The sequence below is a fragment of the Cydia pomonella genome, chromosome 9, assembly GCF_033807575.1.
Source record: "Cydia pomonella isolate Wapato2018A chromosome 9, ilCydPomo1, whole genome shotgun sequence".
NCBI classification, from domain to species: Eukaryota; Metazoa; Arthropoda; class Insecta; order Lepidoptera; family Tortricidae; genus Cydia; species Cydia pomonella.
Window position 1 is genome coordinate 17,166,945 of NC_084711.1, and position 13,539 is coordinate 17,180,483.

The 13,539-nt window shown below is 37.9% G+C and overlaps 3 protein-coding genes across 5 annotated transcripts in view; all 3 read left to right on the forward strand.

Annotated features, from left to right (window-relative positions):
• The window catches only part of LOC133521527 (uncharacterized), a 36,989-nt gene extending 31,769 nt beyond the window's left edge, over nt 1–5,220 (forward strand). For all 3 annotated transcript variants that reach the window (XM_061856533.1, XM_061856535.1, XM_061856536.1), the window contains one exon: nt 1,476–5,220. In XM_061856533.1, the coding sequence (XP_061712517.1) occupies nt 1,476–1,587 (112 nt within the window). In that variant the 3' untranslated portion in view covers nt 1,588–5,220. The remainder of the gene's footprint in view (nt 1–1,475) is intronic.
• Nucleotides 5,221–6,852: 1,632 nt separating this feature from the next.
• LOC133521538 (SOSS complex subunit C homolog B) lies at nt 6,853–7,809 on the forward strand. Its single transcript, XM_061856548.1, has 3 exons — nt 6,853–7,056; nt 7,172–7,335; nt 7,654–7,809. Exons 1-3 carry the CDS (start codon nt 7,026–7,028, stop codon nt 7,807–7,809), a joined length of 351 nt encoding a protein of 116 aa, XP_061712532.1. The 5' UTR covers nt 6,853–7,025.
• A 5-nt stretch (nt 7,810–7,814) lies between these two features.
• LOC133521536 (rRNA N6-adenosine-methyltransferase METTL5) lies at nt 7,815–13,179 on the forward strand. Its single transcript, XM_061856544.1, has 4 exons — nt 7,815–7,949; nt 8,430–8,641; nt 9,377–9,517; nt 9,991–13,179. The coding sequence occupies exons 1-4, from the start codon at nt 7,815–7,817 to the stop codon at nt 10,139–10,141; spliced, it is 639 nt and encodes a 212-aa protein (XP_061712528.1). The 3' UTR covers nt 10,142–13,179.
• The last annotated feature ends 360 nt before the right edge of the window (nt 13,180–13,539 follow it).

Here is a 13,539-nt window from a genome sequence, read left to right on the forward strand (position 1 = left end):
GTTCTTTTCTTAAAAATGTCATATTTGATACAAGCTTTATCTTTGACTGTACCGTTTGAAGCCGAGTCCGACAAAGAAGACGAATCCACGAATTGCTATTCCTGCTGAGACATATATAGTACTTTTCCCCAAAAATGCGAGGAAATAAGTTAAAATTATCATAATTTAAGCATCAACCATCACTCAAATCGAACATTCACATCACAAACATTTTCCCTCTTTAATTATTAAAAAAAAGTTAAAGGCACAACTTATTCTCCCATTCCGTACTATTAAATATTCTTTCATTAAATATAATTGTGCAATATGAGCTACTATCACACTCTATCCTATAACATAAAATGGTGCTGACCGGGTCGGTAGACGCGGCCCGCGGCTATATTAATTGGCTGTTTCCGTTTTTCTTGGTGGACACATGGTTTTACCCTTAAATGCATAGTGTTGCCAAATGTCTACAAAGCATTAGATAGCTCACAGATAAAAAAAAGGCTTACGTTCTTGAATGCACGGAACGCACCTTTATACCAAAGGTCAAGTAGTAGTCTTGGGCAATAATAACTGGGAACACTAAAATCTGCGCACTCTTTGAAAATTTTGACATTTGATTTGGCGGCAACGTAGTTTTTGCTGAAGTTATAGCGGAGCGGTAAATTTATTTTTGATTTCACGTTAGGATTAAAGTGTTATTTCTTCAGTGAAAAAACGTTATTTCTTTCGGTTTCATAATACTTTTCCCATAGGCTGTGAACCAAAGTATTTAGATAAAAGCGTAACTATCTTGTTATAAACATGAAATAATAAAATGCAACTATGTATATTTTTGTATATAAACAAGTAAATATAAAAGCTGGATTTTTTTAATTATTTTTCCTAGATCATACATCCAATGAACTAAACAAAAACATTTTTTTCTACCAAAAATAAAAAATCATGCATTTAATGGTTAAAAAACTAAAAACAATACAGTAATAACTTCCCGTTCGCTAAAACACGACAATAATGGTTTGAATTTTTTTAATTTGAGTATGACCATAATGAAGAACTTCCCGTACTATTAGATAGATAGATAGATAGCATTTATTGGTAAAAAATAATATTTTACATGTCAAGTAGCAAAAAAAATACATTAGTTTTATTTAAAAGTAATTACATTACTAAAATTACTATTTTTGATACAATAAGGTGAACATTTCCCAGTATATTGAAGAAAAGTAAAATAACTGATGCAGTTGAGCTTGATAAAAGTCTTGTATGGTTTATATTATAAAGCCTTGTATGTGCTTGATGGAGATCTTTTTGTGGCCTCCTAACTTAGTCGGTAGTGACACTGCCTACGAAGCAGGAGGTCCCGGGATATTTTTCTCCTGACTTAATTGATTGTGTAAGATTGTCCAGTATTTATGTGTGCCGTTCTTTTTTCTCCACCACGCTGTTTTTTTATTAGTTTAACGTAATGTGACGTTGTATTGTTTCAGTGAGGCGTCGAAGAGCCCGGGCTTGGGCGAGTGCTCCGGCGCGGGCACGGCGCCTGCGTGCGCGGCGCCGCCGTGCCCGGAGCCGCCGCGGGAGCCCGACGCGGCGCAGTGATGCCCCGATACCGTTGCATATCAATTTCATAATCTTGTTGTTTTTTACCAAAAATGAGAAATTCTAACGATACTCGTCGCTCGCCTCAGACGCGACCCGGCCCCGCCCGCTCGGGACGCAGATGTATTTATTGGGAAGCGCGGAACGGAGGGCAGGCGGGGGATATTCATATTTATTTAGGTGATATTTTTCTATTGGCTACTGATAAGATTTTATCTGTCGTTATGTCGCCGGCCGCGCCGGGGTGCATTGTCGTTGTAAGGAGGGTTTGCCCGAAGCTCTAGCAATAATTTATCAGGTTCCTAAGAAGTTTCGTAGTTAGGTTCTATGCACGAATTTTCGCGAACACTGCCGCTTGATATCTAAATTTGTTTCACGGATATTAGTCGTTCGATTGCTTCCTTTATTTTATATTTAAAGAGTCATTTTTCATCGTTACGTTAAAATTTGTATATGAAGCATTTAAGTGCTGTACGAGGGACCGTTGCAATTGCAAAGTAAATATATAAAATGGCATAATGTTTAGAACTAACATAGATATATTATAGTCATTTCGTTTTATAGGTGTAAATGATAAAGAATTTATTTTGGAGCGTAAACGGTTTGGATATTGTAAAGTTTTTCGGAGAGCTGTGATCGAGACGGATATAAAGCAGTCATATTTTTAAATAAAGTTTAGGAATTACTACGTAATAATTGCCAGGTATACAGCATATTGTATGAGGCGAGGTGTACATAGGACGCGGGGCCGCGTCGCCTCCGCGCGTCCTCGTGTCGGATCCGCGCCGGAGCCGTACCGGACCCGCGTCGGACACGTGGCGGCGCCGCGAGCCCCGCTCTCGCGCACGGTCGTGTTTTTAATATAATCATATCAAAAAAAGCAATAACTATTATTTGATAGAAACGAATTTTTAATTTATAAAATACTGTTTTAACCAAGTTGTTATAAACGTAGCTAGTAAATTAATTAAAAAGTCTCTTTAAAAGTCCACAGTCGTTTTAGAGTTCTTTTGAACGATGAGTAATGTAATTACGTCTCACGTTTCGAATATCATATCATTTTGTAACGTGTTAGTTTGGGACGTTTCGTGCGAACGCAGTTCGTGTCGCGAGAACGGTAAGTTACAGTTACCACGGTAGGCTAGTGTAGTCCGCGCAACTAGTTACACTTACCGACTAGTATGTTACGAAGCCAATTGAAAGTCTTAATGCTCAATGTTGCCAAATTTTACTTGCCGAACGTCTTGTCTGTTATGATGATGATTCGTCAGTCGCCCGCCTTTACGGCGCCAGATTTGCTCAATAGTATGGAGTCCTTTATTACACTTTCATGAGTTAAAGTTTTGGCCGGAAAAATATCATTAGAAATTTAAATTGAAAGAAAATTTGATAGTAACTTAAATAAGACAAGTTAGATTTTATTAAGAGTATTTGCAAGTATAAATACTTCGTGGCGTATGATCGAGTCGAGATGCAATATGTTTATTTAGTGCCAAATGATAAGTTAACTCGTAGCAATATGTCGTATCTTAATGCTCTTGTGTAATTCGCGTAGTGCATCGACCTCTGAGGTTTCGAAAGTTTCTTTAACAAGACTATACAGGGAAAGTGTTAGGTATTGTTGGATTAAGGAATGTTGTTGAGATATAATACTCATGCGGCAGGGTGTAAAAATAAACGTACTCTATTACCGATCGGATGCATCGGTATGCCTCTCGGCTGTTGATCGACATGATGTGATCGAGCCTCGCTCTAAGCGTAAAGCTCTAAACCTAGTCTAGTTTTGATACTAAAATAATGTGAAATAAAAAATAATCATCCGCCAAACCTCGAAGTTATATCTCCACTCATTTACAGGGTAAGTTATTGTCTGACGTACGCCCTTCGCTAACATACTCTTATTTTTACACTCTGTTTTAATATTGGTGATGGTGGAGAGCAAGGAACAAGAGAATTTATTTACTCAAATAAGTTTTATTATTTATATTTTAACTAAATTGTAATGAATATACATTTTTTTGCATTTTATTATTGTAATGGCAGCTGTCCATGTAACGTAATCGATCAAAACAGCTGAATCGCGTAGGGTTTCATAAATAGATTTAAAACGATACATCGAACATGACACATTGGGCACAAATATTGTTAAAAATATGCTTGTTTTCTTAAACGCTTCGCTATCTAATAATGGATAATCGAAATCTTTGTTGTAATAATGTTCCTGGTTCTAGTGTCTAAATTTAATAGAAGTCACTTTGTGGAACCCTTGTGTTAGATACGTACTCTAAATACGTACGTTGCCAATTTTGTCTAAGTAATAATCTTGTACGCGTGTTGAAGTGACACGCGAGAGAACAACATCGAAGCCGCCGCGTCGCCCGCGCGTCTATGACGTGTCGCTAGCGTGTCGCCGTCGTGGCGCTCGCAGGTTGCGGGTGCGCGGTGTTGTGCCAAAATTAAGTGCTAGTCTTTTAAAACAAATGTTGTTATCAATTTTCAGATTTTATTTAGTCCAGAATATGTTTATTCCTGTGCTGTGAAAGTAGTTACTTCGATCAAATCAACACTAAATGGTGGTGTAGTGGTGATGCACAGTGTAGCTGTTTCGAACACTTTTAGCTAGATTCTTGCCTTTCAACACTTTAACCTTTTATCGTTTTTACTCAAGTTTACATCTTAGTCTTGTTTGTTATAGTATAATTTAATCGAGTCCGCTACATTGTGATCAACTTTTAAGTGTTAATGATAATGGTTGACGATTGCTGACAGCGAGCGAGCTAGATAGGCGTAGGCTTGTAGAGGCTAGGGCCTATTCGCGCTGCCTGAGGCAAACTCAACGATGGATCTCAACGTACCTAAGCCAATGAATACACTAGGTACCTCCTTTATTTTTGAGGCTAACATCATATTCCGCGATTAGGACCTGAACACCCTTGCGCTCACTCGCTGCGGTCATAAGATGATGTGATGATAAAGTGTCATTATAAGTCATAATATGTATGGAGTGGAGCCTTTGGAAAGCCGTGTTGGTTTGTTACTACATTTATAGTAAATATTTACTAAAGTGCACATAATTATTTAGCTACGAGCTTGTGCAACTTTATTCCAAATTGTTTATAGAGAAATCTATGATTATTTCCAAATTTTTATATTCATATTTTTGTAATCGTAAAAGACAAAGGCAACTTAAATTCTATTTATGTTGTGCATTTATTCTCAAATGTTATTACGTACCACATACTCGTGACTAATGTCAGAACAGGAGCGGAGAATATTATACAGTAATTATTCTGTATTGCTAATATTGTGAGTCAATTCTAGTAATATTAATGTTCCCTTTTATTTAGAGTTATTTACTATAATAAACAAATTAATTAAGATTGCTCAACCGGACGCAATGCTAACTGCAATTTAGCTGTACGAATAATTTTATATTATGTCCTTTTATATTATCATTTATATCTGATATTTTATCAGTTTTATTATTTTGTGAGATATGGCAGCGCATGTTAGTCTATGTTTATTCTTAAAGAGAGGCCAAATGTTGACTTGCTAATGTGAGACTGTTTTGCCAAGAATCAGAAAGTATATTATTACCTACATTGTTTTAAAATAAATGCTTTTATATAAATATACTTGAGTTTTTCTTTACTATTATCAGTAAAGTCACTCCGTTACCACATAAGACTAAAATTTATAATTAGTAAATATCTCAGTGCGCGACATTCTAATACCCAATAGTTGAGACCTTGTTGTCATCTCTATTGATAATAACGTAAGGAAGATAACAGGTACTGGGACAGAGTCGAGCATTCTGACTTCTAGTGTGTATAGCGGAATTGCCTCTTGCTTAAATTCGAAGCATCCCAACTGTGAAAACTTTACAGACAGCTTAAGGACTTATTAATTAAAGACTTCTGCCTCTGAGAGGAATCTTTCTGCTGAGAGGAAAAGGGAAATTACTTATACCATTATGGCCATTCATACCAAAAATAGTGGGAATCCGTTTAAGGGTATATTTGGGGTCCGGTTCTGATTAGAAAAATATTGAAAAAAATATTTTTCACGCGTAAAATTAAAAGAGGATCGGCCGAGTTGGACGCCCTGTCCCATAGTTCTTTTTTATTTGACTCAAAAAAAAAAATATACCAGTAGGGCTAAGATGGTCGGCTCTTTATGTTTCTTATGCCTGTCACGTTCTAACAAGTATGTAAGCGCGAAAGTGATGGGCATAGTGACAAGTGATAAAAATGGAACCATGCTGACACCGCAGTATGGCTAAGATAGTCGGCTCTTTATCATTTGTCACCATGCCTGTCACGTTCTCTTAAGTATGTAAGCGTGAAAGTGACGGGCATAGTGACAAATGATAAAAATGGAACCATGCTGCCACGATACGAATATGCCCTTAAACGAATAACTTACTTTTTGCCTTAAACGGATCCCCTCTATTTTTATCTATACAATTATCTGTCCCAGACAGTGTCCGACGAAGAGGTAGATGTTATACCCAAAGAATATAAATACTTGATAAATACCTAAAGTATGATAATGAGATTATATGATAAAGCGAACATTGGAAATATCAATTTCGTTAATGCCTCTTTATTTGCTGTTGCAAATATAATATAATAATAATATTATTAATAATATTTTTCCCCAGCTTCGGAAGAGGCTGGGCTCCTTTATTCTATGGTTATGGATATCATAGCACGTAGAAATAGTGAAAGTTAGACTGGTGTAGTTTTGTTAGAGAGCCACTATGAGGGTGACATTTGTTTAAAAATCCTCAATAAATAAATAAAGATTTAAAAAAAAATACGCGTGCGCCCGTGAGGGACAGAAGTTACGCAATGCACCAAATTAAAAACACTTTTAACATTCCTGACAACATACTAAAAACAACCTACGTAATTTGGCCGGGTTATTTGTTGCCTACCATTAACCATACTAAAATTTACGGTTGGGAATAAAAAAAATGAGACTGTGACAAGGACAAACAATCATATCGTCTTCTCTGCTACTCTTACTGAAAGTTCCATAAGAGCATCTCGTTCGGTCATCTCCCGGCTCTACCATTTCATATCTATACTTATTGTACCTCTATGAAAAACGAAACTTTTTTTTTTTTATTTGGAGAGTATTTAGAGCATACATTTACAAATTGGAGGGACTAAATAAGAAATTCAAAATTGGACTAAATCTGGTTAGCCAACTTCTCACCAAAATAAGGTTCGTACTTAATGCCGATTCTGAACTTACCCTAAAAATGAGTTTATTGACTTGTCAAATGTCATTTCTGAATTCAATAAACTAACCTCACATTCTCATAATTACAACTATCGTCTGTATTTATATCTGGTTTGGTAAACTATGTTGAGTAGTGAAATATTTTTTAAGCATTTTATATAATTCTGCTATTTACTAGTTAATATTAGATGGCGTTTCCTCAGCCTAACGCTCAAAGAGGTAAATACAAATCTTGTTGGCATTTCTAAATGAAGATACCACTATATACTTGTTTATATTAAAGATTTGGTGCTTTCTATAAATTCTCAAGTGTAGAAATCTGTTTGGTTACTAGAACTGACAAATAGGAAGATTTTGGAGGAGTTGCAGTTGAAGAAACAAATGCTTTTGAAGCAAGCTGCCGTGGCACCGCTCACCGCCACCACGATCAGCCTTACGCAGCCTAGCCCCGCCGGATCACTGCCTATGTGCTCTATCCCCCCAGTATCTGCTACTGCTGTGAGCCAAACTTAATTATTTGCTATGAAACACTAAAAAAAATAGCTTTTATTGAGTCAGCCAAAGTCTTGTTTTGTTATTCTTCACTCGGGATAAAACGGCTTCACAAATGCTTTGTAATTTGGCAATTTGACATATTTAACTAATAAGTCAGAAAAAGCATTCATTGGAGATACCATTAATTGTGAAAAAAGCATAATAGAATGACTAATACTGAACCCTTTTATGTGCTTCTAATAATTTATACTTTCAAGATCTAATGTGAAGCTATATTAAAAAATATGAAGCTTAAGAAACCATTTTCAAACTGTTTTTCAGGGTTTCCCACAACTCCCAGAAGCAAACATAATAAACACAAGCCACCGCGCTGCCTTGCAGCACGCCAACGCCACATCCTGTGGCTTTTTCGTCTCCCAAGACTCTTCATTCGGAAACCAAATCCTACCAGTGCTACCGAGGTTTGACAGCAAGTGACAGCAATGGCGGCTGTTATGAAGCTGAAGACGCTGCAGGGACATCTGCAGGAGTTGAGTGGGTTTGAGAAGCCAAAAGTACAACTGGAGCAGTATGAGACTCCTCCACACATTGCTGCAATTGCTCTTTACACAATGCAGGTGTGTACTGAAAACTAAAGTTTATACTTCAAATAGTTACTTTCTTCTATAATATTTACACATTTTATATATTAAAGAAAAAGAAACTTAAAATTATTAGTAGTGTTTAAATTTTACATTGTGTTCCAACACATACAGTACTGGAACCGAGAATTCCCGGTTCTCGCCATACAAACTCAGTACCGGGAGCAGGAGCATTCTTTAGTTCCGATATATTGTTATAATAATTGCATGTAAAAATATGCCAGTAAGTATAACGGGTTAGCACTGATTGACTAGCACATTATTATTTCGCGAAGTAGCAAAGGAATATTTATCTTTTAACGCCACTAACAATCTTTAAAAATCTGTAACTAAACAATATAGGGAAGGAAAAATTAATCAACTTCTCTTAGTACTTGTAAAACAAGCAATGTGAAAAGACTCAGATATGGCAGGCCTTCAGTGTCTCTATACTGATTATCTCCAAAATTGTTCCAGACACAATATGAAGCTCTAGAAGGCAAGCTAGTGCTCGACGCAGGCTGCGGGCCGGGCGCGCTGAGCTTCGGCGCAGCGTTGCTCGGGGCAGCCGTCACCGCCGTCGACGTCGACGCGGACGCCTTGAACGTACTACAAGAAAATAAAGATGACACTGACATTGCCAATGTTGATGTGGTGCAGTGCAATTTCCTTGGACCAAGTGTTTGTAGGTTAGTCATTTATCTTTCGTTAGCGCAGCTTTACTTGTGGTCGCCACCGCCGTCGACGTCGACGCGGACGCCGTGAGCGTGCTACAAGATAATAAAGATGACACTGAGATTGCTAAAGTGTTAGTAGGTTAATAAGAGTTGGGCCAAGCTTCAGTAATGTAATATTACTATGAATATAATGACACTGTCAGTGCAAAGTTAGCTTAGTCGGACTCTATTCTTCCCTTTGTTCAAATTTATTATCTATCACTTTGTCTGGCATCAAGCTTCCTTTAATGTTGAAGTCAGGCCTACATACAATTTGGCCTACTTTAAGGCCAATTAACTCCCGGGTCCACACAGAGCGAGCATACACGCTTAGGCGAGGAAAGCGCGCGCGCCGCCTCGGCCGAGTCACGTCTACACTGGCCGTATTGTGCGTGAGGAAATTGCCTCGCGCGTATGTTCGCTCTGTGTGGACCCGCATAACGACAAAGATGCATGCAATAGTTAGTACATTGTGTATTAAGGGCTGTAAACAAGAATTTACGAACGAATGTGAATTGAAGCCCGAGCCGAAGCGAGGGCTTAATTAACACGAATTCGTAATTAGCCGGGTCCACACAGAGCGAGCATACGCGCGAGGCAAACGTACGTACTCTCTTAACAGCCTGCATTACGTGTGAAAAGTGTGATAGCTTTATTTGTATAAAATATCTCTCCCTATACTAATTAGTTGCATGACTTTAATTTCAGATGGGAAAATTACTTCGACACAGTTGTGATGAACCCGCCGTTCGGCACGAAGAACAACGCCGGCATCGACTTGCGGTTTTTACGCGCCGGGCTTGATCTCAGCTGCGACAGTGTCTACTCGCTACACAAGTCTTCTACAAGGTAGGATAAAAATACAGTGGACTGAGTTCTACGACCAAAACATGTGAACAAAAAAGAAATTGAACTATAGAATTACCTTCATCTACGTTGTCAACTTGACATTGATTTTGCTTTGATTTTCTTGTTTGGATTACATTTTCTAGTATCCTATGATCACTGCATATACGACAGACAACATCCTGTCAGATAGGTTCTATTCCAAGTGCCTTCTAAAGTGAGCAATTGGCATTATTTAAACACATTAATAACTTTCTAGCACAGACTCGCCCTCCGAGCCCCTTACGTGCTACGGTGTCACACCAAAATCCAGTACGACATTCTAGTCAGAGAAAAAAAAATCTTAAGATGTATTCGGATAATTAATACTAATTGGGTAATTGTAAAAAAAACACCCATAATTCCACCATATTAGAGTTCATATTCAGAATTACCCGACTATACCGTATACAGTAACAATAGTTATATTTAAACAGGACACACATACAAAAGAAAATCAAAGAGTGGGGCGTAAAGGGCACCGTGATAGCGGAGCTGCGCTACGACCTGCCGGCGACGTACAAGTTCCACAAGCAACAGTCGCGCGACATCGCCGTCGATCTGTGGCGGGTGCACCACCCCTGCTAGGAGTAAATCACTTCACACATCTTACTTGATTCAGTCGTCCTAACCGGCATCCTAACTAGGATGTTTAAAAATATTCCTAGTTGGCGCATTTTTTTAAAGATCCTAGACTAAACTCTTACCCACTTATTCATAAACGTGTACTAAAGTTACGATGCCGCTAATCATCCTTTGTCCCTTTCCGACGTATTGGTATGATGGAAAGGGACAAACGATGATTAGCGGTATCGTAACTTTAGTACACGTTTATGAATAAAGGGGGTACTAAACGCGGTTACACGCGCGGTTAATTCTGAATAAAGTAAGACATGTGAAGCGCTTAAGGTTAGGTTGGGTGGGTAGCTATACAATGTACAATTGTAAAGTCGCCATCAGATATGCTCCGATATATCGGCCAAGGTGGTCACAAATATGTGAACACGCCTCTATTGCCAAGGCGTTAGAGTGCGTGTTCAGATATTTGTGACTATGACAACCTTGGCCGCTCCGACATATCTGATGCCGACTGTAATATGTATAATAATTGTATATGCTCAGGAACTACCTCTTAGGCTTAGAAAGTGACGCTTCTCTGTAGAAGTTGGGAAAGTAAAATGCGCCGTGATAGCGGAGCTGCGCTACGACCTGCCGGCGACGTACAAGTTCCACAAGCAACAGTCGCGCGACATCACCGTCTATCTGTGGTGTGGCACGTAGTTTGGATACGTGCGCGGTTATCAAATCGAACGAATTTTCGCAGTCTGAAAACAACTGACAATTTTTGAAGCTTTTTATTTTACCGCAACGATTTTTTTTTGGTAATTCATGGCAAGGTACTGCAACTGTAGACACGTATAACACGTTTACGTCAAAGATATTATTATGGCCTAGATGGTGATTAAAGTGCAGTAAGGTGCTAGCTATTAAAAAAGACAGAAAAGTTCGATTATCTCAAAAAACCATGATACTTTTACTAGACCTATGAGTGCATTATCTAGACCAGCCTAAGGTGGCCTGTCGGTGGTTAGAAGGTTATCTTCGTGTCATGTCACGTACGGTGGGCATGCGTTGTGGAGCAGAATCTCGTATTGTGTTTAGGGAATGCTCCCGGTACATAGTTTGTATGGCAATTCTCGGGGAGTCCCGGTTACGGTACTGAATTTGTATATAAAACCACTTCCTAATTGTGTCACTAACACTAGTATTTTACCCAATCTGACCATAGTTGTAATTTATGAATTAAGGTATATTCTGGTAATTCCAAATCACCTCCGAACATCAGGTAAAGGTGCATCCTTAACGCAGTTAAGCAATATTGCAACACGGTAGCATTAGGTGATCTACTTAATTACTTACTGTTACAGCGTGGGTGCACCTTAATTAAGAAAACGACCCATAATTCTACGATCAAAGTCCATTTCCGGAATTACCCGATCGTTAGCGATTTAAAATAAGCACCCAAATGCACCTTACCTACGGTTCACAAATATATTTTTATTTATTGCTATTTTAGCTTAATGTAGAATATCTATAATAGAGTGCTAAAAGTTAACCCTTCATGTGGCATACATCATTAAGTTTTTAGGAACTACTTTCTGTAAACTAATGAAATTTAAAAGACATATCTTGCTACGGGAATTTGCCACGCGAAGGGTTGACTTTTAATGGACGACGGCAGCAGCGTACTTGATTACGGTTTATAATCAAATGAAAAGTCAAACCAAAACCAGATTTGAGGCAAAATTTCGAGATTCGCCTCGTCTATTCGTAGATTTATATGTATACCTCTATCCATCGGCTCCTCCTCGCATAGCAATATTGTTACTTTCCAAAACTACAACAAAAAGTACTGAGGCAGACTGAAATAGTATGTATGTCAAATAGGAACGTTTCCGAGAAAATATGATGGGATAGGTTGATAGGCCAATTAGACCCACATTCAAACGGGCCTGATGTTAGGCCCGACGTTGAGCCCGAGTAAGAGTATTTTTCCCTTAAAGCAAATATCAGCACATCTTTTACAATATTTGACATGTAAAAAATACTTTTCACCTCAGCAGCTCGAACAAGCCTACTTTCGTCATTCCAGGGAGTGTGGAAAGTGTGATTTTCCTCACTCCAGGGAGTGGGACAAAGTAGCTTTTTAATTTAGTGAATGCCATGAATACAGGAATAAAAACTTTACTTGATGTTGAATTTTTTTTAACCTTTAATATGTTCTCACTACTGAAGTGAAAAGTTGTATGTGTCACACGAGAGCAAAGTTATTTTACATCTCTTGTTTTTGAGTCCTCAAGATCAGACTCAAAATCAACACTCGCAAGAAAAACTAACTTTCCTCTCTTGTTGCACAAATAACTATTGTCTCTAATTGCGAAAAATGTTCAATGTTAGATATTTTTGCATATGAACCATTTTTTTGCTGTGCTATGTGTACATGTGCTGATATTTGATTATCAGGCCCGGCGTCGGGGCAGACATCGGGCCCGATATCGGGAAGCTGTGTGGCGTTCCACGGGTAAAGGTACCTTATGGCGGTCGGCGCTTCCGCTGTTGTTAAAGACACTCCTATACTAAAGCGCCAACCGCCATATGGTACTTTTATCCGTGGAACGACACATAGTATTCTCGCGCAACAAAGTATAGAAACTGCGACAGGGACACAGTTGCTACGCGAGGTGGGGCAGTATGTTTATTTTTATAGTAAATATTATTAGGTACAATTTATATTTTTTTTATTATAAATCCAAATACCAAGTAAGTATATTTGAATTGGATCAGATATATGTTGACTGTAAAAAGATAAGTTTATTGTTTTAATTGAACACAAGGTAAATTTGAAATATATATCCAAATTAAATCCGAGTCTAAAAACTTATGTTTTTAATGAAGTATATAATGGAGCCGGACGTACTATTATAAGAATTGAATAACAAAATTAATATTTGTAAGCATGTGTTTATCAAAAACAACAGACTTTTTTAATCTTAGATGAAAACATTTGTAAAATTATACTTTACTAACACGATGGATGAATAAAGAACGATAAAACACAAAATAAAGTTTGTTTTCTTATGTTCAGCCTTAAGTTCGCCGGACGATATCGGCCTGTCAGTTATTTGCGATTGTCAGCTTTTGCGATCATTAAAATGTTAATAAAACGTTGTAAAAATGTACATGAAAATAACACTTGACTCGAGACGAACTCTAGACAATAGGTTAGTTAACATTTTTTAATGAATGGTATCAATCCATCAGGTTTTTTTTTAGGGTCACATGTCCATAAGAGACCCATTGCGTTAAAACAATACAAAAGTCACAAATGATAGTGAAAGTCTGACAATTGCACTTTACTGACGAAACGCTCCTAACAATGGAAATACATCGAGACGTCAGGATGTAACGTCACTATTGCTTAGAAG